Below are 26,890 nucleotides of genomic sequence, written 5' to 3'. Positions count from 1 at the left end.
GTAACGGCAACATTTAGTTTCTCTTTGGGACACAAACAGTATTTTTGAAATTAAGTGAATTGGCTGCGTTATGGTTAAAGCAAGTGCTGTGATACAAATCAAGTGAACACAACATCTCATTTATTGTTGTCTTCAACTACACAACAGCACTTTTGAGGAGATGCATCATGTGTTTGTTCTGACTTTATATTGGAAGAGATGTGAACCGTCAGACAGCTCTACAAAAGCACTGACATCACAGGTGGAGAGCTGAAGGATATGAATCATTCTGTTACCTATACATCTGTGTTCCACGTTTCAGTCACGTATTTATTGTAATCAGCGTTACTGACCAGAAGACTGACACTCTTCTTCCTTTTTCTGTTCATTACCTGTTTTCTTTTCAAAGGTTCGTTTTCTAAGTATTTGCCTAAACAAAAAAAACAAAAGCAAAACACACCTGTAGCTTGGATCCAAAAAATATAAAAGAGAAGAAATCCAAAACATGTACACCCTGGGAGAGGAAACAAACAGATAAATATATATTCTTCAACTTATTAGTGAGTCTGCTGCCAACGTGACGGCCAGTCCTTTTCTATCCAGCTTTGCAGCAGCCGCAGCACGTCGATGCGCTGATAGATGCGGCACAGTTCGGTGAGCTCGGTGACCGTCTTCTGGTTGTAGCGCAACAGGAACTCCTGGGTGGGGCTGTGAGACAAGGAGCCCTGGGTCCGATGCTCCAGCAGGGTGAGTTCGTCATAGCTCATTCCCCAGCGGCTCGCAAAGTTCTTCCAGTTTTTGATGGTGCAGTGGTTTGGGTCCAGCTTCAGCCGCAGCGAGTCCAGTAGGTCTTTGTCGTTCATGAGGTCGCTGATCTTGGGTGGGGGCGCCGGGCAGCAGCATTTTTCACAAGGGCTGGCGAGAATCTGCAGTTGTTTGGGACAGTCTGAGCACAAAAGGGAAAAAAAGAGGAGCTAACTTCAGAGACTATGTGGAACCCAGCCTGTCTCCAACATCACACTAACTAATATAGGAATCATTTCATTCATCATTACTGCCAAAAAAATGAGTCATAAGAGAAAAAACCCCAACAAAATTTCCTGGTCCTCTTTAGATCATTTAAGTACAACTTCAGAAAATCAGCAAGACATATTTAAATTGTAGTTTTAAATTCATTCACTAAAATCAGTTCAAGCAGCCAGTTTCCATTGGCATTACTGTAAGGAGCAGCAGCTGCAAATAAATGATTACTAATAATGGGGATGCCTCCACAAAAGTAGATGCTTATCTTAAAGTCTGATGTATTTTCCTCTGGATTGCATTAAAATAACAGAAACAAGAAAACATTTCTTGTGAGTGTACGAACTGCTCAACACTGCCAGGTTGCTGCAGCTGTTTCGAGTCTAATGGCAGAGTAGCAGCTTCTTGTGACAGGAAAACTTTATCCAGGGTCATCGGTGGCCATGCTAACTAGCCTGAGGTATCACGGCAGGCTCTGGTGTGGTGAAGGAGGGGGAGGCTGTGAGCAGCATGTACATGAGCATGATTGACAGCGCTAAGACCCTCGTCCTGGCTCTGATTGGTTGTTTCTGACCGAGGTGTGCAGTAGGGGAAAAGAGGAGCTTTTGTGAAAGTTAGCTACTGGTTTAAATGTCAAAACAATTTATTTATTACGGCTAATTGATTAAATATGTCATTAAATCATAGAAAATACAAATTTATAATAGATAATGGAGGGTTTCCATTCGTTTTTCTGTGTGCTCGTTGGAGAGATTTTAGAATAAACTGAGAGATTAACATCCAGATTATGGAAGTTGTCATTCCAGGTAGCATTTTGAAATAAACACTTGAGACAAAAATTGCAGTTTTCATGCTTAAATGATTCTGCAATAATTACATATGGCACATGATGTTTTGTGTGTGTCAAACAGAGCACGTTGCTCTCAGACTGTAGGTACACTGGTGATTCCAAGAGGTTCTAAAAGTAGAATGGGAAACAGATCCTTTAGTTGTTAGGGTCCGACTTAACTCTCTCCTGCTATGGATGAATTAGTTGATCCTTTCTTTCAGTGTTTAAGTGTCTATCTTACAGTCACTGGTTGAGGTCTTACTAACTTCCTGTGCTCTCTTTCAAAGTGTAGACTGCAAAACCCACACACAGTTTATCTGTGTTTCTGTGTTTCTCTTCCACATGAAGCCTCTGATGGAGCTACTGTTATCGTTAACTTTTTACTTCACTTTACTTTTCCAACCCTAAAAACTGTTAAGCTTTTTAGCCGGTGTGGATACCGAACCAAACTTGACAGTATGATGTAATAACTAGGGTCAATATGAAGCGGTGTAAGACTGATATTTTGTGTAAAGTGGCTTAAAATGACATGTGAATTGGTGCGAAAAAAACAAACTGAACTGAATTGAACAAACTGTACCTGGTGAAGTAGATGTTGGGCAAGTGCAGTCCTCCACATCTTCAACTGGCTACAAGCACAGAATATACAGGTTACATTTATTCATATAGTCATTTCTACCTATGCAGGGATCTTACACACCTGGCAAGAACAAAAGGTGGAAATAATTATATAAAAGAAACAAAAAGCTGAATTCACTTCTCCCTGAAAAAGAGGTAGTTATTTTGGATAATAACATGATTTGTACAAGATAATTACAGGGTGATAATTATCTCTTTGAATCCATTAAGAGAAATCCTGCACTAGTGTGTTCAGCAGATATTACCAGCCGTTTCATCCAATTCTAAATTAACCCATTTCAACTAATGTAATATTATATATATATATATATATATATATATATATATATATAGTGTATAAATCACTTATTGTTGTCAAATATTTGTATTTAACTGTCATTTCACAGAAATCAGTTCTTTTTTTTGTTGATTGATTTGAAAAAGCCACAAAAATCATAAAACATCCAGGGGACTGTATACATTTAATAGGAACTGTACATATGATGCATCTTAATGTAAAACATGATTTGTGTGAAACAGTGTTGACAAGATTTTATCTGATGTGAATGACGTGTAACACCACAACGCCGACGCCTCCTCCACTTTGAAAGTTGCCTGAATGACGTTTCTTCCTCTGCTCCTATACATTGTTCTTTTTAGATGGCGCTATCTGACAGGGGGACTAATCACAAAGCCTTTTAGCATTATTTAGGTGCACGTAAACAGTTATTTAAAACTATTATCTATAATCCCTCATGATGAAAAATCAGAAATCAAAAATGCAGAGTCTTAGGATAAATTAAGTGTGGTTACGTCTAAGTGACAACATTCAGAGCTGTACATCTATTGTTTCATGTTTCATGTTACAGACGCTACCTGGATGCTCCTACAGTGAAACGTGTTAAAACAGAAACCCAGCAGTGCATTTTTAGCACATCAAGGTTCTGCTTCCATGTCCCCGGGGTCGATATTTCATCAATACACATTTGTGAACGGTCAGATTTTCTTCCCCACTTTCAGCTGATGACTTCTTCTTCTTCTTCTTCTTCTAAAAGCGTCTTACCATCAAAGCTCCCTTTGAGAAAGTTGCATACCACAGGCTGATGGAAGCCGTCTTTCTATCCTCAGAGCGGCTGCTCTGTTATTAGAGGAGCTTGCAGCTGCGCAGCGAAACAAAACCACAACCTGTTTGCTCACAGCACAGATTAAAGAGGAATTAAACGCTGCGCATCGTTCTCAGACCTAAAGAGGAAGGTGTGGTAGGAGTGTTCTTTAGGGGGTGGGGGGGGGGGAACTAAACACCAACAATCCGAACTTGTCTAAATATTGACGGTTCAACGTGATAAAAAAAGATGGTCACGCTTGTAGATTCCTTGGTTCAAAACCACAGTCAGATGTTCTCATTATGAAGTAAATAAGAATATCACAACAGCAAAATACACTTATATGCATATAAATGAGAAAGATAGTTTTCATTTAAACTGCATGTGTCAAACTCGAGGCTTGTGGGCCAAATCTGGCCCGCCGTAGCTTTTTATGTGGCCCTCTAGATCCTAGACTAAACACTAAGTGTGCTTAAATATTATTTTAATCAGTCAAATTAATGCAGTTTTTATCCGTTTACTGCCAAATTATGTCAGTTTTTCCAGTTTCTTGAGAATTATTGTGGACGTTCACACAAAATCAACAAATCTCTGCACTTTTTTGCATTAATACATAATTAGGAGTTTATTGCAGATTTTTCTCAAAAATTGAAAAAAAAAAAAAATTACTTGTATTTTACTGTCGTTTTTATCTTTAAAAATACACTACAAACAATAACTCATCAAATAATTTGGTTAATAAAATCATGCAAGTTTGAATGAAGCATGTTAGTTTGTGAATCTAATGATAAAAATGGTTCAGTTCAAGCAGCATTAACTACTGGCTCTTAGCAACATGTCCAGCCTTAACATTGTGATTACAATTGTTCTGAAGATGATGATGGTTCTGTTGTTCTCATTCATCCTGTGTGTGGTCCAGCAGAGAACAGTAAAGCTAACCTGTGGGTTCTATACCAGGTCCAGAGTGACGTTTCTACAGTGACAGTTTGAGCTGCCATGTCATCTGCTGGTTCTGGTCCACTTTTATGAAGTCTAGTCGACTCAGCAGATCGTCCAGCACATTTTAGAGAATTTCATGCTTCCCTCTGCTGACAAACTTGATTTTCCAGCAGAACTTGGTTCCGACCCAAACTCCGAAAGAGCAGCAGCTGCTGCAGTGACCATGGTGGAACTGAGCCTGATTGGCAAAGCAAGCTCCCCTGACCTTTAAACCCGTCAGAGCTCTGAAATGAACCTTCTTTTCAGAAGATTAACATTTCTTTTTGAAATATTCTTTTTTTTTTATTGATCTTATGTAATAGTCAAAATCTCTGAGACTGTGAAATTTGGATTTTCGTTATGCATAAGCCATTATCCTCAAAATTACAAAAATATTTTTACTCCATGTGTAATGAGTCTATACGAGTTAAATTTTATGAAATGAGTGACAGAAAATATTAAATCTTTTTCACAATATTCCACTATTTTAGCTGAAAAAAAAAAAATCCCAGCACCATGATTTTCCCACCTTCATCTTCACCATTAGTGATTTTGGGATAAGAATGACCTTCTGACCTCTGAACATGGGTTCAGACTAAGACCTCCCAGCATTTGACAGGCTGGTTGATTGTGTTTCGTTGTGGTTAAGTGATCATACTGACACTGCATGGTGCTTTATATAGATTTTTATTTTTGCTAAGCCAGCTAGTCGAACAGCACTGAGAACTCTCTCAACATGAACAAGGCACCGCTGCACTTTTTAATCTCACGGCCGAAGCAAAGTTTTTTCTTGCACCCTCTCAAACTTAGAACTTAAAACAGCACTCAGTTTGCTGGTTATATGATTCCTGAAATTCCTTTCATGACAACCTTTTTTCTAGTACAACAGCAGTTTTGCACATTTTTTCCTTGGGACATTCGGTTAGTTCTTCTTTTCCTGTATCTGTCCTTATGCCTTTTGAATAATTGAGGTTTTTTACAATGTGCTCTTTTTGCGTGCCAAACCCCAGTGCAAATTGACTGTAACCTAAAGATAATATTTCAAATGGTAACATGATGCTGTCCTAGCAAATTAAGGCAAATACAGCTTGGAAAAAGAACACCATGGTCCAACTGACCTGTCTGATCTTGTCTTGAGAGGAGGGGTGCAGGTACCCAGAGGCCATGGAGCTAAGATGTAGTGTCACAGCATCTGCCAGGCAAATATTACAGGATACACAGGATTAGATGTTTTCCTCGTATTAGAAGAGAGACATGTAAACCGTGGCCACTTCTAAAACTGTCTAACAACAGAGAATGTTTTTACTTTACCTTCGAGGCTCTATTTAGAATCTCTTTTTCAGTTTGTAATTTCTATTCTGGCAGATTGTGGATCTTAAATAGCATCTCACATACATGTTTTGATTGATTGATTGGGAGACAAAAATTTAGGCTTAAGAGAATTTTATCTGGAACCTTTTGGCAGAGATTTTTTTACCACCAATATCAAACCACCCAGCATTAAATGTCAAGTCTCATTCTTCTAATGTCTGAGTTTTATTTACCCTAATAGATCCTGCACATAAGCTTTAGCTCAAGTGGGGTTCTGTGAGCTTCTCAAGAACAGTCAGTATCTTACAGAAGAGCTTCTGTGGGTATTACTGTTGGTTTTTGACTTTGCAATAACAGTGTCAAGGTCAAAAAATGGTAATTTTTTGCAAATCTTGTCTGCATTGAGGCTCTGCCCACATGGGAATGATTTTGTTTTTTTAAAGATAGGTTGTCATTTTCAGAATCATTTGTGTCCACATGGAATGATTTTCAGAAATGTTTTGAGAATCCCTAATGTGGAGCTGCAGCATCTCCATGTGACATGATCAGCTCCTGCTGTTGTTATGCATGACACGTTTGAGGCTGTGGGTCCAGCTGGGGGACTGGGCTAATACGTTTATGCAAAAGATAGATTTTCATTACATGCATGAACACGAGGGTGAAATGTTCACTCTTGAACCCATTTTTTTTTCCTTTCCGTTTTGAACAAAGAAATGGACAAAAAAAAAAAAACATCATACAGAGGAAGGGTTGAATCAGTTAAAAATGTTGAGATGAGGGTAGTAAGAGGGTGAAAGCAAATGTAGAACATTTTTCCATTATAAAATACAATGTCTGCACCTTTGCAAATGCAACATGAAACTTTTGAGTTGTTTTAACTTTGAGAAGCAATAAAACCTTAACACCCTCCATGTGAAATGTCATCTAATTCTCCAAACAGGGAACACTCTGGCCGTTGGTTATTGTAGGGAACCCACTTTGGATTTGCAGAACATACACTTCATCTCTAAATGTGTCTATGACTGACAGACGGGATTTTGGAGGTAGGCGGACACGAGGGCTCTTTTTTTTCTTCTTTTTTAAACTTTTTTTTTTTTTTACATTCTGCCATGTTGATTGAAAGTGTAGCATCTGCTTTATATTCACTTCTCAAATATGTAGAAAGACAAATAAATTGTTAATAAACATTATTTTTAATGATGTGGGGAAAAAAATCATTTAACTGAGAATTAGATGGCCCTCATCTAGAGGTCAGCTGGATTTACTAAGTAGGCTTTTTGGTGCAACAAATTTTACTGCCAACTACCCATTTCCAAAACTTTTTTTTTTTTTTGCTTTGTAACTCCTTACAGTCAGATTTAATACATTAGATTATGTAATCATTTGAGGCCCTTTTGTTGGATTAAATGGACCTTTTGAAAATAACATTTAAGGAGGTATTAAACATATGCTTCCTTAAGTCCACATGTCTGTTTTTAAAAATCGATTTTTTATTGATCTGATGTAAAATCCTAATTTTAAATGTGATGTCTTCATTACCTGTGAGTGGAAAATCATCGATTAACAAAAACAAAGGCTTTCACATTTCCACCTAAGTGTAATTAATCCACTTGATGTGTGTCACTTGGTCATGACGTTCTTGAAATAAACCGTCAGTAATATTTTAATTTATTGAATGACTCTTTAGGGTTTTTGGTGCAGCACATTATATTCCTGACTAAAACTGTCTACACATGCTCAGCATAACACACCAAATTTGTAAGAGCATTTATTACCGTGGGGATCTGTGACTTGGACAGGATAATTGGCCTCCAAGGACTGCAGGAGAGACAAGGACAAACACGACCACATTACATCTGAACAAAGCCGAGACTAATTAAGGAAGAGAAGCTCTGCTTCTGCCAAGGCCGAACAAAATGACTCTCTTGTATGCAGAGACGCAGAGCAGCCTGCCATGACTTGCTCTGCGATGAGCCCTCTGGCACTGGCAGTCGCAGCACAGTGTGTTCAGTTCTGGTACATTTCTTAGCAGATTACTGCAAGACTTTGCAAAGCTTTCCAATTGAGAACAATGTATAATCATCACAAAAACAAACTGGACAGGGAGCAAGTTGCAACAGTGGCATGGTTTACTGATGGCAGGAAGAGATGAGAAAATAAAAAAATAAAAAAATAAAAAATACTCCTTACAAACTCTGCCACAAAGCTGGTGGTGTCCGTGTCCTCAACAGGTTCAGAAATGCCTCTGTCTGGAACAACTAAGACAAAAAAAAGAAAGAAAAGAAGCATGTTCATTTAATCTCTAGTCATTTCAATAATTTTCTACGAAATGTCAAAGCATTACTTGCTCAAAACACAGGAAAACCACTTCCTGCAGTGGAGGACCATGCATGATGTGTGCTTAATGTAGTTCTGAAGGCAGCAGAACTAAACAACAATTATTGGCAAGATGAACAGTGGGAGTTGCTGTACACACGTCAGCAGACCTCGTTTGTTTAATCCACCAAGTGCCTTGGACTTCAGCAGAAATGTAAGAGATCCAAAGCAAAAAAAAAAAAAAAAAAACCCTGGGGAATTTTCAAAAACCGAGAGGCGTCTCATTTCCATTCCAGATGATCGAAAAGCACCTTTTTGAATGACATACCGTTTTGTTCCATGCTGCTTTCTTACATTGTAAAAGCACTGACATCGTACATGTGTACAACCTGTGAGGGTGGATTTAATCTAAAAGGCGAATATAAAAATTTCCTGGATTTAAAAAAAGAAAAAGAAAAATATTCATCATAAAAATTACTAAAAAAAAAAACAAAACAAAAAAACAAACAAAAAAAAAAAAAAAAACAGGTAACCTTGGTCCTTAAGAGGAATTTTACCAGCGACATTTGGGCAGGTATTGGGAGAGAAGCACAAAGGAGCCTTTTCATCAGCAGAAAATACCTGGAAGGGGCAATGTGGGCCTTCATCACTCTACATCACTGTAAGTCATTGTATCCAAAGAGCTCCAAAATAAAGAGCAGCCTTGGCCTTTCTTGAGTTACCCTCATTGAGCAAGAAAAAGCTCATTTGAACAGAAACCTTCAATTAGGATTAAGTTATCAAATGTTTCCTACCTTCAGCTGTCCAGCTACAGACAGAGGAAAAAAAAAAAAAAGAACAAGCTGAACACCAGTCAGATCAGCTAAAGTGATACAATATAGACTGCTACATATTCATGCAATTCCAGTATCTGCAGGTGTTTTTAAGCTAAAGTTTTGACTACAAGGGTTCATGACATGGACATATCTGTTAGGAGCTGATGACAGTCTGAAGCAAAATTACACAATTTATTTTTATTTTATTGTTTATTTGACAGGTGCAGATACAATAAGCAGATCAAAACGATCTAATGCCTCCATCACAGTGTTTACAGCCGTGGCTAATTCCCAATAGCTGCTCCCAGACAGCCCTTACACTTCATTTCATTGAAAAGTGAAGATTAACGGTAAAAACAATAAAATACTGATTCGTTTTTTTTTAGTTTTTTTTTACTGTTAATCTTAACTTTTCATTTAAAGAGATATCAAACAATGTCTTCAGACTACTTACTCAGAACAACCACAATAAATGATTGCAGTTCTGGTTCGTTTTTAGCCAATTCCTAAGCCTGAAAATAAATATCTTAATGTCAGTTTTGGTCTTAAAATCAGATGGCATAGACAGACAGAGTTTGCAACTCTGTCTGTCTATGCTTTTATGCATTTGGTAACAGTAGGAGAGGCCTGTGTCCACGCTGTCATGCAATATGATTTGAGAGAAAATCATAGAATGCATGCATTGCTCTGCTGCCTGACTTGGTATGTAGTTTCTGATCAGTTTGAAACAAATAATATGATCCAGGGATCAGTTTTCAGTGAAACTACCTGATCTGAACCAAACCTGCAGGAGGTGGAGGAGATATCTGGGTCCTAAATACTATCACTTATGCTACTACATTTTCACATCCTTGAGATAAGCCTGATGAAATTATTAACGGGCCATAGTTCCACAAAGTCCTGACTTCCTGTTTTGAATGCTGGAATGATTACTGATTTTTTCCAAAAACTAAGAAATACACAGGTCCTGATGGAAAGATTAACAAGATGCAGCAATCATTTTAAAACATCTCCATAGTTTTAGATGAGTCATCAAGTGGTTGATTGCAGAGCAGTGAACTCATGTACTAAACGTTCTTTCAGCAGATCAAAAATCATGACTGCTTGTGGAAATTTAAAGTACAAGACGAGACCACACTGATGCTCTTTAGAGACTAAAACACAAAGGTCTGATATTCAACCACTGTCCCTGATTGGCAGATCCGCTCACCAGTTATCTGCATGTGCACCGTTAACAACATTCACTTTGCTGTTTCCAAATTAGCGACTTGCTGCTATATTTAGCAACTTTTCAGACAAAAATAAATAATAAAAAAAAAAAACTGATATTGGCCAAAATTGGAATCGGCAGGTCAGGAGCAGAATGGGAGGCAGATCCTTCAGTTATCAGGCTCCTCTCCTGTGGAACCAGCTCCTTGTCCCTTTAAGACTAGTTTTAATACTAGGCTTAAAACTTTCCTTTTTGATAAAGTTTATAGTTAGACTGGCTTAATTCATTCCGTTTCTGTAGTTATCCACCAGAAGAAAAACTGAAATTCTCCACACTCTGCTCCTTTATTCTTCTACACCTCTCCAATTTGCAGAAACTGTTGTACATTATAATAATAAAAAATTGCATGTGGATTTATTGATTCAGTCAATAAGAACTGCTCTCCGAATGTAAAAAAAAAAGTTTACTGTGTAACATTTTGCTCCCAAATAGAAATCTGTCAAATCACAATGTCTTAATTACAAAGCATCTAAATAATTCATGTATGGAGTAATGTTGCATCACCTGTTCAACCTTCTTGTATGCAAGAAAATGCTTTTGCCACCTACTGGTAATCAAATTAAAATGTATTAATCACACTTGCTGTTGATTTCTAAATTTGGTAACATTTGTTAATGGCAGATATGTCAGGAAGTGACCGCCAGTCAGGAAGTGACTGCCAGAAAAAGAAAGGTAAATCCCCACGGTCACATCCTCTTTAGACAAACCCACACTACTAGGAAATGTTTATAATGATGCTGTTTGCTTCCACAGGACTTTCACTATTGTCATCTCCAGAAAGAAACAAACCGACTGCATCTTGAAATGTGCAAGTAAAAAAGCAATCCTGTACACAACTGTTTTAATGTTTTTATGGGGTTTTTTTTTAACAGCACACATTGTTCTTTATTGTACTTCTTGACCTGTGCCTTATTCAAAGATTGCTCAAATTAGCCACAGGCTTACTTGTTTTAACTTATTTAAAAAGAATACATCCCTTCTGTGTACATTTTACTGGTATTTTAATATCTTAAAGGAAAATACAGCATGCAAGTAGGAAGTGAAAAATCTGTATATAGATTTCTCTGCATCATGACGTATTTTGCTTAAGTGATCTTTGGTGGAAAGAGGAAATCCCTTCAGCCAATTAGAATCAGTTGGTCCAAAGCAAGATTAGCTTGACATTAAAATTTGTCACCTGTCCCTGTTCAGCTGGATTTGCGAAGCAGCTCCCTGAACAACATCGTGCAGTCTGGGCTCTTTGTGACAAAGCAGACGATGCATCCAGAACGTTACGATAAACTCATAAAGAAACATCACCCTTCATGCTCGCAACAGGTGCTTAAGAGACAATTAAAACAATTGCATACGTAAATTCTGATGCACTTCGTCTAAATATTCAAATGATGCACATCCCCACTACTAAAGGCCGTCTTTGACAAACTACGGCGAGATGCTGTGAAAGCAGGGATGCCTGTAAATTTACTCAAAACCAGAGTAGCACATTCAACAACTAATTCACACTTAAGTCATTGCTTCAGGCCACAAAAGTATTACTTTCCAATCCAGTCATCATAGCATGATTGCTTTAATATCTTATGATTCTGTGGAATACATTCTGTGCACTTTCCACACAATTGTGTTTTTCCACACATTGGAGAGGGGAGGATACCGTTTGTTTTTATCTTGTGGGTCAATTCTTTATTATTCTGTAATGCGCTTTGAGCTGCTGGGTGTTCCATAAATAAAATTTATTGATTGACTGTAATACATGTCGCAAAATCAAAACCTAATGCATATACTCAACACTGTTGACATTGCGAGGAGGAAATGAATGAATTTGGAAGCATTTTCTGATCTTTGCGTAGCCCTCCCTTTAGGATCCACACCTGTGTATCGAGAAGAAAGAGTAGCCTTACGGCAAATGGAAGCTAATTAAATGAAATTCATCCTCCTCCACAGCATGTGAAGAAGTTTGATTAGGTAGAACACCATACAACAAGTCCTAACCTGCTGAGAGAAGGTCACAGGTTTCAGATGTTATGTGTTGTATAATTAAGATCCATCAAATCAGCTACGCTTGCTCATAAAATACTTGTGTAAAGACATAATTTTAACGTTTCTTTTTAGCTTGTGGTAGTTGTATTTCGTTCTGCTTCTGAAATCAAGAGATATGCACAAAAATCCATGAACAAAATAAGGTCAGGGCAGATGAGAATGCAGTTGGTAGTTGATGACGATTGAACTTATACACCAGTGGAAAACACAATGCCCACTCAGGTCTTCAGTAAATATTTTTGTGGCGACTTAAATTCACGGAGAGGCTATCCAACCATACGGCCAGACAGAGATGTAAAACAAGATGTGATAGCAGAGCTGTCAAGAACTAATAGTGTCATTTGGGACATATTACTATGAAATATCGTATCTGCTGTTCAGATATGAAGCCGTTACCATGTCACACAGCAACAACTTAGATTTTTACAATTCAGATTTGTTGCAGTCAAATTGAATTTGAATGGACGTTCAGCAGCTTAAAAATAAACGTGTTCCACCAAAGAAGATGCTGGTTGGTTGAAGACAAAAGAGAAACTAAGCTGTAGTTCACGTTAATCTGCAGAAAAGTTGTGGACTTGAGAATATTGCCGTCGGAGCGTTGAAGGTTTTAGAGCAGATAGGAAGCAATTGTAAGACTACAGACTACTGCTAAATGAGTGAGAGGTGACTATTGACAGAGCAGCATAATTACTGTAAAACAGAAAATTTACAGGAAAATACTAATATGGGAGCACGCCAAGACGGAGGAGTAAAGTTTGGTACTTTCCCGGCCAAAACGGGAGTCTTGACAGGTATGTGTATGTATAGTACAACTATACATCCTCAGAGAGCCGCAAAGACTTTGCATCACCATAACCACCATGTAAAACCGTTCATATGACATAAGGTTTGGCCAGCCCATCTATATAAATAAAGTCCGTCTTTGATTAACTTGTTTCACTATGTACCGTGAAGGAAATAAGTATTTGATCCCCCACCGACTTTAAAAAGACCATAATTTTATGACATTCTTCTTTTGTTGAAATAAAGATATTAAAAGAATATCTACTGATATTCTTTTGGCATAGAATATCAAAAGAAAAACTGAGAAAATGACATGAAATGAGAAATTAAAGTGAATTTGAATTCCATTGAAGGAAATAAGTATTTGGCACCCAAGTAAAAGATAATTTAATACTTGGTGGCAAACCCTTGTTTTCAAGCACAGCAGTCAGATGTTTCCTGTAGTTTTTTGAACAAAGTGTGCACACCCTTTAGGAGTCATTTTGGCTCACTCTTCTCTGCAGGTCATCTCCAAATCCTTAAGGTTTTTAGGCATTCTTTTGGAAGTGCAAAGCTTTAGCTCTCTTCATAGATTTTCTGTGGGACTGAGGTCAGGAAAGACAACTTTAGACAAGTCTTTAGTCGTGCCCATGATGGAGATGTTGGAGTGTCACTGAGTTTGTTAGCAGGTGGCCTTTCATATAAGGATCAATGTTTCTCATGCAGGTAACAACATCACTGAGATCAGGGTGTCTCTGTGGGAGTCAACATTAGTCATGGTTGTCAGGTGATCAAATATTTATTTCCCTTAACGAAATGAAATAATTTTGTATTTAAATATCATTTAATTTTCTAGATTCTCTTTTGATATCCCACCTCTTACATGAAGCTACCAGAAAAATCATAGACTGAGTACAAAACTTTCAAAATCAGTGGGGGGATCAAATACTTATTTCCTCCACTGTAGTTGTCTTCTCTTGATGTTTGACTCATTTGTACGAATATATTCAACAACACTTGCAACCTGAAATCCTTGAAATATACATATTTTTAAAAATCAACTGCATGACATTTGAAGAGTCAGGTTTCAAAGCTCAGAAGAGAACAAACAACAACAACAAAAAAACAGTCCTAATCTATCCCAAAACTTCAATTCAATAGCTCAAACTAAACTTACTTTGGCCGGGCTTACATGCCATTGCTTTTCTTTTAGTTTAAGGCACCTAGTTATCAAATGTATGTTGTAGCCAAGATCAGTGGAGCATTGTTCAGCTTTACTGGGAATGCGAGAGCATGTACCTGCACGCTTTGGATACAGTTCAAGAGATGAAATATAAACCACATCATAATTCATTGCTCAGGGCCGTAATTCCATGCAGGTGAACCCAGCTTTTCACTGTTTTGACCACCCAAGTCTGCTATGAAAGAGCAGCCAAGTGGGCCCTTGCTTGACATGTGGTTGTTTCCACACATGAATGGAGGTGAATGGCATGCCAATACCTGACCCAGACCACGGCAGTGTCTAGACTGAAAGGAGCTATAAACACACACACACACACACACACACACACACACACACACACACACACACACACACACACACACACACACACACACACACCACTTCCACAAAGTCAGTGAGCAGTGTGCCTCTAACAGTCAGTGTGTTTATGTTTATACTATCTCTTTAGTCACATGTCACCTGATCAAAATAGATCACATACATAAAAAAAAAAAATTCAAAGCAAAAAAAGCAAGAAGGTACTTGTCAACACCCTGCAGCTCTACTTGTTTCTCCCATCTGCAAGGCGGTCGGCTGGTAATACCGAGGCTTTAGATGGATATTTCCTGAAAGCATTTTAAAAGACTTTCTTTAGTCATTCTTTATTTTCCGAGAGCTAAGAAACCGAAACTTGTAAATACATGCAATTTGTCAAATATGTTCCTAAGGAGGAATTAAAAATGGTAAGTGGTGTTTTGAAGTGGCTTGATGCTTTTAATCAGAGCGATGGTTGTAAGGTGTGGTAGCGCGAGGCCTGCAGAGACATGAAAATCAAAGACCTGCACTCATTCATCCAATCTGACACTTTGGTTGAGCAGCACAAGTTTCATCAGACACTTCGCTCCACTGTTTTGGGTTGCAGGCAGAAAGTTTTTTGCCAAAATGCTCAAAACAGTTTCATTTCATTCAAAATCCAAATCCTGTTGCATATCTGGTGTAAGAAACCAAGAATAACATGGATTCCTTTGGTTGTAGCCCCTTTCACTTCGTGGTCCCACAATAAAAACACATCTGTAAGCCCTCCTGTGTTTCACTGACTCATTCTGATTGTGGGTTGTGTGTGCTTTCAGAACATGCAGCAGGTTAATGGAAAAAAGGGGAGTGGCTTATAACAGCAGCATTAACCTGAACGTTATGCAAAATGAGCATCAATGTTTCCCCTAGCTAAGCTCTGCCACAGTCTTCATGGTTGCGTCTAAACACTTTCAATGTTTGTAATACGTGCAAGAAGTACACATGCATAATCCTCAGCATGTTTTGATCTGAACCTGGTTCTGCTGGAAGTTTCTTCCTGAATCGTTCCACTAAACTCTGGTTTTGTAAAATGCACAATGTAGCTTTCTTACAGTAACCGTGTTTAAAATAGAAATGTGAGCAACAGTTTGTTGATGTTCTTCTAATGTAAAAAGCAAAACAAAACAAAAAAAACAACTTAATTTTGCAATTAAAAGTGTTTTGATTAAATAAGAAATGCAATGAAAATCACATGTGAACAAGTTTGCTCATGCAATAAATCCCTGATTATATTCAGACTTCAGCAGTGGCACTAGCACTCATCATCCAGAAGCCAACAGAGACGCTGGCAGGTGTTTTGGGGAAACTAGTCAGTGGTTTTACAGAAGAGCTATGGATTCACACTTTCAAATGACTCAACTTCTGATGAACTGAGCGAAGCTGTGAGATGAAGTCAGCTGCCCATCGCAAAAGGAATTAAGCGCTTTGCTGCTGTTTATAATCTGGAGTGACTCATGCAATGTGACTTTGAAGTTTTGTGAAACACACCAGTTTCAATACAATATGATAGTACAAAAACCTCATCAAAACACATTTTTTAGTTTTTTTTTTTCTTCTTTTTTAAATTGCAGTGTTTCCATTAAGAAAATTTACTTTTGTAATACCAGGTCTGGCCACCTGTCCAGGGTGTATCTTGTCTCTCGATTGATGACCGGTGGAGACAGCCCCCTCTGGCACCAATATGAGAATAAGCATGTTTAAAGGATGGATGGATGAAACTCCAATTTGTACCATTTCAATGGAAACACAGTCTGAATCATGTTGGATCAGAAGACAACAGGCTGGGGCGGGGTGATCAAATCCTCTGTTTCAGCACATTTTGGCTGGTTGTAAAGGACACCTGCCGTTGCACTACACAGATCGAAAGTGAGATGTTGAGTTTATGATCAATTTTCAAAGTGGTGGGCAAACATAGTGAAACAGTGTCACAATAATATCTCACACATTCACATGAATGACATTTGTAAGCCACTTATATAATTTTCCAAAAGTTAATGAAGAATTAAAACACAAAAATATTTTAGAAAGGTTTGTGATTTTGCCAGCATCAAATGGGAAGAGTTTGGTATAGTTGCCAAAATCTATCCCTGATTCAAAAGGAATTGGCCGCCATTGCTAATTTGAATAAGCCACATATAAATATTAGTAGCCAAAATTGAATTTCAGTGGCTTATTAGAACTTGGACAATGTCCATGATCATTACAGGTAACTTAACTAGAGCAGTGAAACAGGGTGTGGTATGTTATATTAATGATTTATTATACATTCTGAGATGAGGTTTTTATCACAATCTTCTGTGATGACTGTCTGACACTTTATATTTTAGACATGTTGAATCAGCTGCTGGTGGCACAGCTCTCTGTCCTGTCTTGGTATTAGTCTTAGTTTCCCTTTTCCTCAAATACCCAAAATCAACCAAACTGTGTTCCTCCTTCCTTTACTGATGTTTTTTCACAGAACTGAACACCGACCCTTAAGAAAAAAAAAAGTGCTTAAGACTTCCATAATAGAAATCAAGATAAATATAAGTAATCACATCAACCTGAAACTGACTCTACAGAGAATCAGAATGTATATGGCTGAATGACGATAACCAGTCATTTTTGTCAACTAAATAAGAATTTTTACATCCAACTGTACAAAATAAAGGAAAATTGTTTTAAAAGATGAATAAAAAGCCGTATTGAACTAACAAAATAATTTCCATGCCACTGACAACAGTGATGTTAAAAAAAAGCTATTGCACAGGCTGAACTGACATAAAAATATGCCGTAGCATGTATGGTTAAACCTAAACCAATATTTATAATAGCCTAATCAATCAATTGAAACAGAGAAGATAAACAATACAGAGGTGCATTGTACTTGTTATTTTTGTCCTGTTTATGTTTATTTAATCCACAAACGAGGAACGTATGCATTTTGTGTGACTTTATCACAAGCGGCATTTCCAAGGACTTGAGTGAACTGGAAGACAAAAGAGTTGCTAAAGATAGCTGAACCTGAGCCACAGCCACTGAAATCTAACACCAGTTCATATTTGTTTAAATTTCGTGAAAAAATAAGTTGCGCTCAGTGTCTTCTTCTGAGGTTTTCATCTCGTTTCCTGCAGTGAATCTTGGTGCAGCACCCCCACAGGTGAGCGGGTGAACAAGTTTTTCATAGGGTTTGGTTTGACAGTGCAGTGTGAAAGAGAACTATAACAGCTGAAAATTTAACAAATGTGGCAATTTTGGTCCCCAATGGAACCAAGTCTACCAAACTAACTGGTTTGAAAACACCCTAGGGTGCCAGAAATCCTTGGGCATTTCAATGTTAATGTCTTATATCATTGCAAATTAGTTTTAGTTCCCCCAGAAATGGGAATTGAATCTTGATTAAAAAATAAAAAATAAAATAAAATTGATATACTGCCTTTACACAAGGATCTGGAGCAAATGTGACGTAATTTACTATATTATAGATGTGAATGCTTTTTGTATTTATTTTAATGGCATAAACTAAACTATTAATGACAAACTAAGCTAGTAAGCAAACCCTTAAGATTAGAACATTTTAAGTTAAACCTTGAACTTTTTGTTAGTTTGTGTCAAGAAAGCTGACTGTTAACCACAAGGGAAACGCGCCTATCTTTTTGAAACAGAAATGTTCTTAGTTGGAACCCAATTTCCAGAAAATGTTTGCCAACAGGTTTTACAATTTGGGGCTGTCAGTCTACTAGTGTACACGAACTCAATAATGTAATTGGACAGCCAACAAGCTCCATACTGGCCCAAATAGGACCTTGGTTCTTTCTCCAACCAATGACCCTGTGTACCAGTTTGCTAGCAATTGCCGCCTATAATGGCGTATAAAACTGATAAACACCAAGCCTCTTGTGGCTTTAGAGACACTTTCTACATATGTGTGAAGGATGTTTTCCAAATTAAAGATATCAAATCTATTTTTTTGGAAACGGATGAAAAAAAAATTGGAACCAAAACAGACCAATCCAAAATGCTGGGGCACTGCTTTGTGAAGAAATTTGAGGTTTTATTACAAGCACAGAGAAAATGTAGGGCTTGTTTAGTTCAAATAAGCCATAATAATGGTGCTTGAACCCCCGTCTGACCTGTAAGTTCACTTACAGATGGTTTTTAACCTGTGTGTTGAATTGCAGGCAGTCATTCTCTGCAGTGGGCGTTATTTGTCACCATACGCTAGATGGGTGGTCTGAAAATATTTGCTACCATGACCCCTCAGCTACAAGTTACATCAACAAAAAAAAAGAAAAAAAGAAAAAAGAAGTTTACAAAATGCTCAGATTATCATCTACAGAGGTGTGAGTTGACTCTCTCCATGATTCCACAGACAGAGCTGCAAGGTGTGAAAGCATCACTGAGTTCTAACTGACATGTCGGTGCAGGTGTGGTTTCACTCAGCTTTCATACAAAAATAGGTGTTAAAAAAACACATACATGTCCTCTTGTAGACTTAATACAGTAATTGTTGAAGGAGCTGCTGTTCATGCTTGGATCACATTGGACTGCACCTGAAACACCTGCTAACCTGAAGTATGATTAAGAACATGGTGATTATGGTGATCATCCGACTTCAAACACAAGACCGTAAGTTGCTCAGGTGACGATGGGCAGGAAAACAAAGTTGGCAATGCCTGAACCAACAGGAGGTAATCAGCCTCTGTGGTATACTGGTAGAGCACAGGGCAGGAAATTGTTGGTTTTTTTTTTTTTTTTTAAGAGAAGACAGCAGCTGATAAATATAAACCTCGTTAGAGTTTATGCAGATAACTGAAAATAGTACAAGTGACTTTCAGACAATTATCTGGCTTTGACACAAATACACAATATAAAGAAAGATTTTAATTTGTACCGTTTCTCGCAAGCAAGCAGGTAAAAAGTAGGATTGCTAGATATAAACAGAATACCACAGAAACAATAGAAATTTGGCTTATGATAGAGGTGTAGTCTATCTGGCAACAGTGGCAATGCTTGTTGATGACGGCATGCATCAGAACAGAAGAAGTGGAAAGCAGCATAGCTGAAAGTGCAAAGGAAGTGCTCATTAAAAAGACGTGCAAAATGTAAATTATCTGGACCTGGTTCAGGTTTAACCTCCTGTGGTCTTAGAGCAACGCTCAGAAGAAGCGCGGCCGATGTCATGGTCAGACAGCAAGGAAACTAGGGATAAAAGTGCATGCAGGATCAGTGCGAGCACACGGTAAAGCAGGCTGGGTCCAATGGAACCCATCTATCAGACCTCCAGCAGTCTTATCATGATGCTCAGGAGGAGCACGGCAAATGTCACAGTCAGGAGGGGTGACGGTCTGATGGTCTTTCCGAAACAACTAAAAGAAAACCTTGTAAAAGCGCACATAGGCTCAGTGAGACCTCGCACATGGTAAAAAACTTGTGAGGTCTAAATGACTCCGTCTCTTAAGACCGAAAAAGGGTTAAACCGTCAGGCCAGGAGCAAAAAAATAAATATTTGCAAAGTGTGTGGAAGATGAGAAATACAAGCACTTTGTTTTACCACCTTGAAACAAAGCATGTGCAGCTCACTACAAGTTCCAGTCACAAAACTGGGAAGGAAAGGCAGGATTCCACACAGACATCCATTACATTAAAGTTGCTGTGTTTATATATAGAAAATATATTTAATTTATTTACTTATGTTTGATTTAACCAGGGAGTCATCATTGAGATTAAGCTGCTGCCTATCATTAAAAACACAGTTAAACATTACAAACTAACATGCACAAAACTGAGTGTAAGACGAGTTTTAACTCTATTGCAAGTTTTATACAAATTGTATCATGATGTATATCATTACCTCCACCCATGAATGAGTAATTGACCCTGGAGTTGGGCGCAATCACGTCTGTTTATTTGATTTGTCTTTTTGTTCTTTTGGCACGAGACATTGATATGGTGTGTGTGTGTTTTTTTTTGTTGTGTTTTTATTGAGACTTGTAATATTAATTGCTCATTGGGACATGAATATAGATCTAAGTCACAAGATTCATTTCCCTCCATTATATTGGATTTGGGTTTTTTTCCCCAAGCTTTTGTAATGTTAATGGGAGAGTCCGACCTCCGACCCTTCCACTGAACACCGCAAAGATTCTCAATGGGGTTAAGGTCTGAACTCTGTGATGAAGCTGATGTCTGATGAACCCTGAACCATGCACTCAATCTGAGCCCTGATGAATCCTGGAATATCCTCATTCCATCAGAGAAGGAAGAAATCCATTGATAGCATCACCTGGTCACACTTATTTAGGTAGTCAACTGGCCTCAATGACCCAATGCTACTGAACCTGATCAACTGCAGCAACCCCAGATCATGGTGCTGCCCCCACCTACTCTTACAGTAGACATTAGACATGACGGCTACATCATTTCATCAGCCCCTCTTCTTACCCTGACATGCCCATCACTCTGGAATCCAGATTCATCAGATCACATGACCTCCTTCCATTGCACTGGAGTTTAATTGTCATGCTCTCTAATAAATTGCAGCCTTTTCTTTGGTTAGCCTCATTGATTAGTAGTTTTCTTAAGGCTACACAGATGTTCAGTCACCATCCCTTCACAATGTACAAAATTAGCTTACTTTCACTATTAAACAGCCTGGAGTTCTACTTTTAGGGATTTTTCTACAATTTATTACACCAATGTGATGTTGGTAGAACACACAATTGATTTTTTTCCAAATGCGTTTATAAAAATAAAAATCTACAACCACCACCACCAACAACAACAGCAGCAGCAGCAGCAGCAGCAGCAACAATAATCAGTTTGTATGAACTAAACTAATTCCCAAATATAATTCCCAGCAGACATATTTATATGAAAAATGTATCTCCATATAGAAAACAATAACTTTAATGTAATGGATGTCTGTGTGAAATCCTGCCTTTTCTTCTCAGTATTGTTACTGGAACTTGTAGAGAGTTGTGCTTGCTTGGCATTGCTGGAATTAAAGCACATGCTTCGTTTTAGGGTGGTAAAGCATAATGCTTGTATTTTCTCTGTTCCACGAACTGCAGATGACTTTTTTCTGCTCCTGGTTTCACTGTTTGACCCTCCCATGGTCGTAAGACACAGAGCCATTAAAACCACACAAGTTTTTTACCCTGTCCAAGGTTTTTTTTATGTGGTTTCTGGAAAGACTGTCAGACCGTCACCCCTCCCCATGGTGCTTAGTCGTTGTCTAATAATGACATTTTCCGTGCTCCTCCTGAGCATCACACCAAGACTGCCGGGTCTTAAAATTTACATTTTTGCAACAAAGTCTTCCATTGACCTTCAGCCATGGTGCTTCCCACTTGCTCTGTTTTGATGCCAGCCAGTTACGTCATCAACAAGCATTACCATAGTTAACCAGTAGACTACAGATCTCCATCGTAGGCTGAATAAATGTATAGCGCTCATGCCTAGTTTGATGTCCTGCTTAGTTGTGACACCCTCCCAGAGCGAGACATCAGCTGATGCAGAATCTAACGTTCAATGACGTACTTTGCCCTACTTTTCAGTGATTAACCTCATCTCTTTCTTAGACAGAAGGTTTCACTGTGACTAATGGTATGTACTCTCCTTGATCCTACAATGTTGGAAACCAGCTCAGAGCTTTTTCCGTTTAACTTTGTTTCTCTCGTAGATGAAGCCACTAAAGAAGTAATAACTGTCAGCTTTTTACATTTCTTCAAAATAGAAAGTACTCTTGGATCACAACTTATGTGTTTTTTTGTGTGCCTGCTTTGTCACCATAAATCCCCAGGGCTGATGTAGGCTCACCCCGAGCCAGGTTCTGCTGGAGGTTTCTTCCTGTTAAAAGGAAAGTTTTTCTTTCCGTTATCATTACATGCATGCTCAGTATGAAGGCCTGCTGTAAAGTCAACGACAAAATGTCACAACATGTTGATCCATAAGGAGTGAGTGATGCAAGTCAATGGCTCAGTGGAATCTCCAGGGTCTTAAGACAGAAAACTAATTAACTGATCTGAATAATAAACTGAATTTGACTGTGTTGTTTGGTAACTCTCTGAATTGTTTTGAATTGCATGCACTTTATTTGGACTTTGTCTGCATGAATGACTTGAACTGGCTTTCTCGTTTTTTCAAAATGCCTTAAGATGACTTATGTAGTGTTCTATAAATAAATTGATTCGCAATGTAAAATAAATTTTAGTACTGCTTCAATTAGTAACAACTTAAAATGAGAGGCATTAAGTCCTGCTGAAATGAGCTGACAAAAAATGTATCATACAAATGAACAGAAAAGGGGAGCTCTTCTTAACTGTAGTCAATATATATACACTGCTCAAAAAAATAAAGGGAACACTCAAATAACACATCCTAGATCTGAATGAATGAAATATTCTCATTGAATACTTTGTTCTGTACAAATTTGAATGTGCTGACAATAAAATCACACAAAAATCATCAATGGAAATCAAATTTATTAACCAATGGAGGCCTGGATTTGGAGCCACACACAAAATTAAAGTGAAATGTTCCCTTTATTTTTTTTTAGCAGTATATTATATATATATAAAAAATAGGGGTCAGTGTGCAGATGATACCACCCTAGTCCTTCCGCATGAGCTAATAAAACAGGAAGTAATAGTGTGTGTGGTCGCCTACAGGATGACAACTCATTCTGCTGAGTCTGTTCATCCTCCTGTGTGGCTGGACACCGCATCACTGGTGTGTGGTTAAACTGCGTAGATCCGTTTCCACTCAGCAGGATGCAAGAAGGTCACAGGGAGGGAACAGCTTCAGCAGACATCTAATCTGATAGCAGTAATACCTGGACAAAGGTCAGTGGGTTTTCCCACTTTCTGAAGGAGGAAATTTATTCAAACTGGAAACTTTCTTGGTTGGAGTGAGTCAAACCCTGCCCGCTCATTTACTTCCAAATCTGCTGGCTTCCGACCACATTTCACAAAAATGATAACTAATAAGTATTAACAGTTTGTCAGGGTGGTAAAAAAACAAACAAAAAAACAAAACGAAAACAACAGAAACGAGCATAAATATTGTGACTGTAGTAAATTGAACTAAAATGCATCGCTTGATACACAGCTTTAAGAAGATGGAAATAATGAGCAACATATATATGTGCGGAGAGTTTTGTGCTGATAAGGGTCACTATTACTTAAAAAATACAATATAAAACTCTTCGCAAGCAACAGACTGCATAAAGTGACATGAACAAAGCCGGGTACTCACCAAACGGCTCCTTACACGCCATTAAACTGCTCATCTTTAAGACTAAGAGGTCTTCAAGCAGAGAAATAACTGAAGCTGGAGTGAAACTCTTGTCTCAGAATGATGCCTCAAAAAAAACACTCCGATATTCTTCACTGGAAACTCAGAGGAAGCAGCCGAGCCAGCCGAGCGGCGGCGTCTCTCCGGAATGAGGTGAGACGCCTCTGTGGAGACAGGTTACCGCAATTAATGCTGCCTTCACGTACCCCTCGTCATTTTAATACTCGCCCCCCGTGAAGGTTCGCGCCCAGGTGTTCCGTTAACCACGACGATTAACGGAACGTCTGCTATCTTTTACCTACCTTTCAGGTAAAAGATAGCAGACGTTGCACACTTAATTTCTTCAAAGCACATCAGATTAATGAGCAGGTAGAGATGAATTAAACTACTCTTTATGCTCTTTTTAATTTCCTGCATCCGGTCACAGTTGCAGATTTGTAACGATATCATAATAAGAAACAACTAACAAACGTAATCGTAGCAAAGAAAATATTAAAATCTCTGAAAATATAAATGGACGGACACAACCAAAAATTTTAATCAAAGGGTTGCTCGAACCAATAAATGATTTCATCACTGATTGATTCACAATCCGATGCAAAGCGCTATAGGCAGCTCAAAGTCAATCTTAAATCTTACAGAAGTAGGACTATAATTACAGTCAAAAAGAGTTCAATTAAATTCAGCACAGGACGGTATCGGTCCAGATGGGATCCAATCATTTGCAATGCAGTCCAAATTCATCCGATTCAATCAAACACAGTCCTATTCAAATCCGATTACCGACAGTATAGTCATCAAATTATATATGATGGGATCAGTTTCAGGAGATCATAAGATGGCAGGTTGTAACAGCTGCCTTTCTAAGAAGAACCAGCAGATTGCCCTGCTTCACACTGGGAAAGCTCGAGGCGAAAGTAGAGAGGAATCCTCCAGCAGAACAAGGCTTAGAATCAATACTCGTCTGGAGTCTAACAAAACGCAAACACAAAACAAATATCAACAATATTGGAGAATATTAGTTAAATCGGCATGGAAAAAAACAATAACCATAATAATAGCACTTGTGATTTATTGTAATAATAAACTCAAATTGATGAGGTTTGCAAAAACTGCTTCAAATTGGAGCTTTTGCTTTTTTTCCAGTGCTAGTTTCACAAAAGCATTAATAAATATGAATATTAAAATGAAAACCTTAAATGCAATTACTGTGTGCTGTTCTACGGGGGAATTGTACAATCTTTGGTATCATAAACATGCACAGCTTAAAAATTGGCACCACCAAATAAAATGATAATGTGTTTAGGAAAATTGGCCTCCTCTGAAGCACCAAAACAAAACCCCTAAATATAGAAATGCATAGACAGGGAGATACATTTTTTAGTTGTCTGCAGGAGAACTCAAAACTTATTCTGTTTTGAGTTGTTCCTTTTCAAACTAATTTTACAAAAAATACTTATGAATGTGTCTCCTTCAATAGACTAGTAAGTCCTAGTCAGAAAAAGGTAAATCCTGCTGATTTTTATCATTCAGATTTTTTTTTTTTTACAAAAATAAAAGTAAGAGTCCTGTTTATTACAGAATATCTCTGAGCAGTTAGGGGCTTTGTTTCCTTTTACTCATTTCAATGCTGAAAGCTGAACTGCCCTCCCAGTCTCAGGTCGCTGCTCTCTCCAGTAACTTTTCCTCAAGGGCCTTTCTGTATTTGGCTGTGCTCGTTTCTATGTGTGTGCTGCTGCTGAACCTCTCCGGGATGCATTGCTGTGTTTCAGTGGAGGAAAAGTTTAAGCTCTTCAAATTAGAGTCCAAAAGAATCCTCCTCTTTGAGTTTTCTGTTACCTTTAAAAATGAAAAATATGACATGACATTATTTGCACAGAGCTGCCAGAGCATTGTCGATTTCTCTCCTCTCCGAAGCACTGCGGTCGATGACAGGTGACAGATGACAGCTGTGGCCAGTGAATTACATTTCCAGTCTTTTTTGGGGGGGGAGATTCAATTGATACTGTGTGCCTGGGAGTTATCTTAGCAACAAATGTACAAGAAAATACAAATAGGATATAAGTGTGTCAGTGTTCCTAGCAAAGTATCTGCTCCTTTACAGATTTCTTTTGGCTTTCCATGTCACACTTTAAAGCATCAAATAAAAATTTGCAATCTTCAAATGATGCATTTGCTTATTAAGGAATAAGATGCATCCAAACCAACCTGGCTCTAAGTTAAAACATAACTTCTTCTTTTCGCTGCACCCTTCAGGGGTCGCCACAGTGGATTAACTGCCTCCATGTCACATGTCTCAGCTGTTACACAAACCATTTCTTCAACTAAGTCCATGAATCTCCTTTGGGCTCTTCCTCTTCTCATCCAATCCAGCAGCTCCCGGACACCGTCCCCTGATGCAACCAAAGTCACCGACATATACCACTCTAAGAAGGGTTACAGAAATTATAGGTCTAAGTCTAATTCTGGGAATTCAGCGTACCAAAAGTGACAGCCTTCATGCACAAATGGGGAAAACATGTCAATCGTTGATCCTTCCCAGGAGAGACAGCAACTCATCTAGGAGTTTAGAGACAGCAGTGGCATATGAAAGTTCAAAGGTCAAAGCACAGCTTTTCAGAACCCTTGAAGAACTTGATAAATACTCCACTTGAAACAACTGTGACTCAAAAGTTACAATCACTTCACAAGTTTAAACGCTGGCGGGACCAATGCACATAAAGAGGCAAAAAGCAAAGAAAATTACTCTAGGGACCCCTGTTGGATGGTCAAGGAAGCACAATATTCTTCCTTATTTTTTTAATTTTATTTTCTTATTCTACATTAGCTCAGTGCTACAGAGAAATCAACATGACTTTTCTGAGTACAATGCAAAAGTTTTTTATTTATCTCACATTTATAAGCCACACATCTACATAGACAATTTGAATATTTTTTTATGAGATAGATAGATAGATAGATAGATAGATAGATAGATAGATAGATAGATAGATAGATAGA

The 26,890-nt window shown here is 38.1% G+C and overlaps 1 protein-coding gene and 1 long non-coding RNA gene across 2 annotated transcripts in view; one reads left to right on the top strand and one right to left on the bottom strand.

Moving 5' to 3' along the window:
* Positions 1-24,092, bottom strand: edaradd (EDAR-associated death domain). Its single transcript, XM_015050504.1, has 6 exons — positions 23,852-24,092; positions 8,029-8,096; positions 7,614-7,656; positions 5,646-5,719; positions 2,409-2,457; positions 1-925 (listed from the first exon to the last, which is right to left on the bottom strand). The coding sequence occupies exons 1-6, from the start codon at positions 23,883-23,885 to the stop codon at positions 537-539; spliced, it is 657 nt and encodes a 218-aa protein (XP_014905990.1). The 5' UTR covers positions 23,886-24,092; the 3' UTR covers positions 1-536.
* Positions 4,071-26,890, top strand: part of LOC106958552 (uncharacterized) — a 23,940-nt gene continuing 1,120 nt past the window's right edge. The window contains exons 1-2 of the long non-coding RNA XR_001427176.1: positions 4,071-4,081; positions 17,392-17,399. This is a non-coding gene — a long non-coding RNA (uncharacterized LOC106958552). The remainder of the gene's footprint in view (positions 4,082-17,391; positions 17,400-26,890) is intronic.

Source organism: Poecilia latipinna, unplaced genomic scaffold, assembly GCF_001443285.1.
Source record: "Poecilia latipinna isolate Pla-1442-1.1 unplaced genomic scaffold, P_latipinna-1.0 Scaffold995, whole genome shotgun sequence".
Lineage (NCBI taxonomy): Eukaryota > Metazoa > Chordata > Actinopteri > Cyprinodontiformes > Poeciliidae > Poecilia > Poecilia latipinna.
This window is presented reverse-complemented; position numbering and strand designations above follow the sequence as displayed.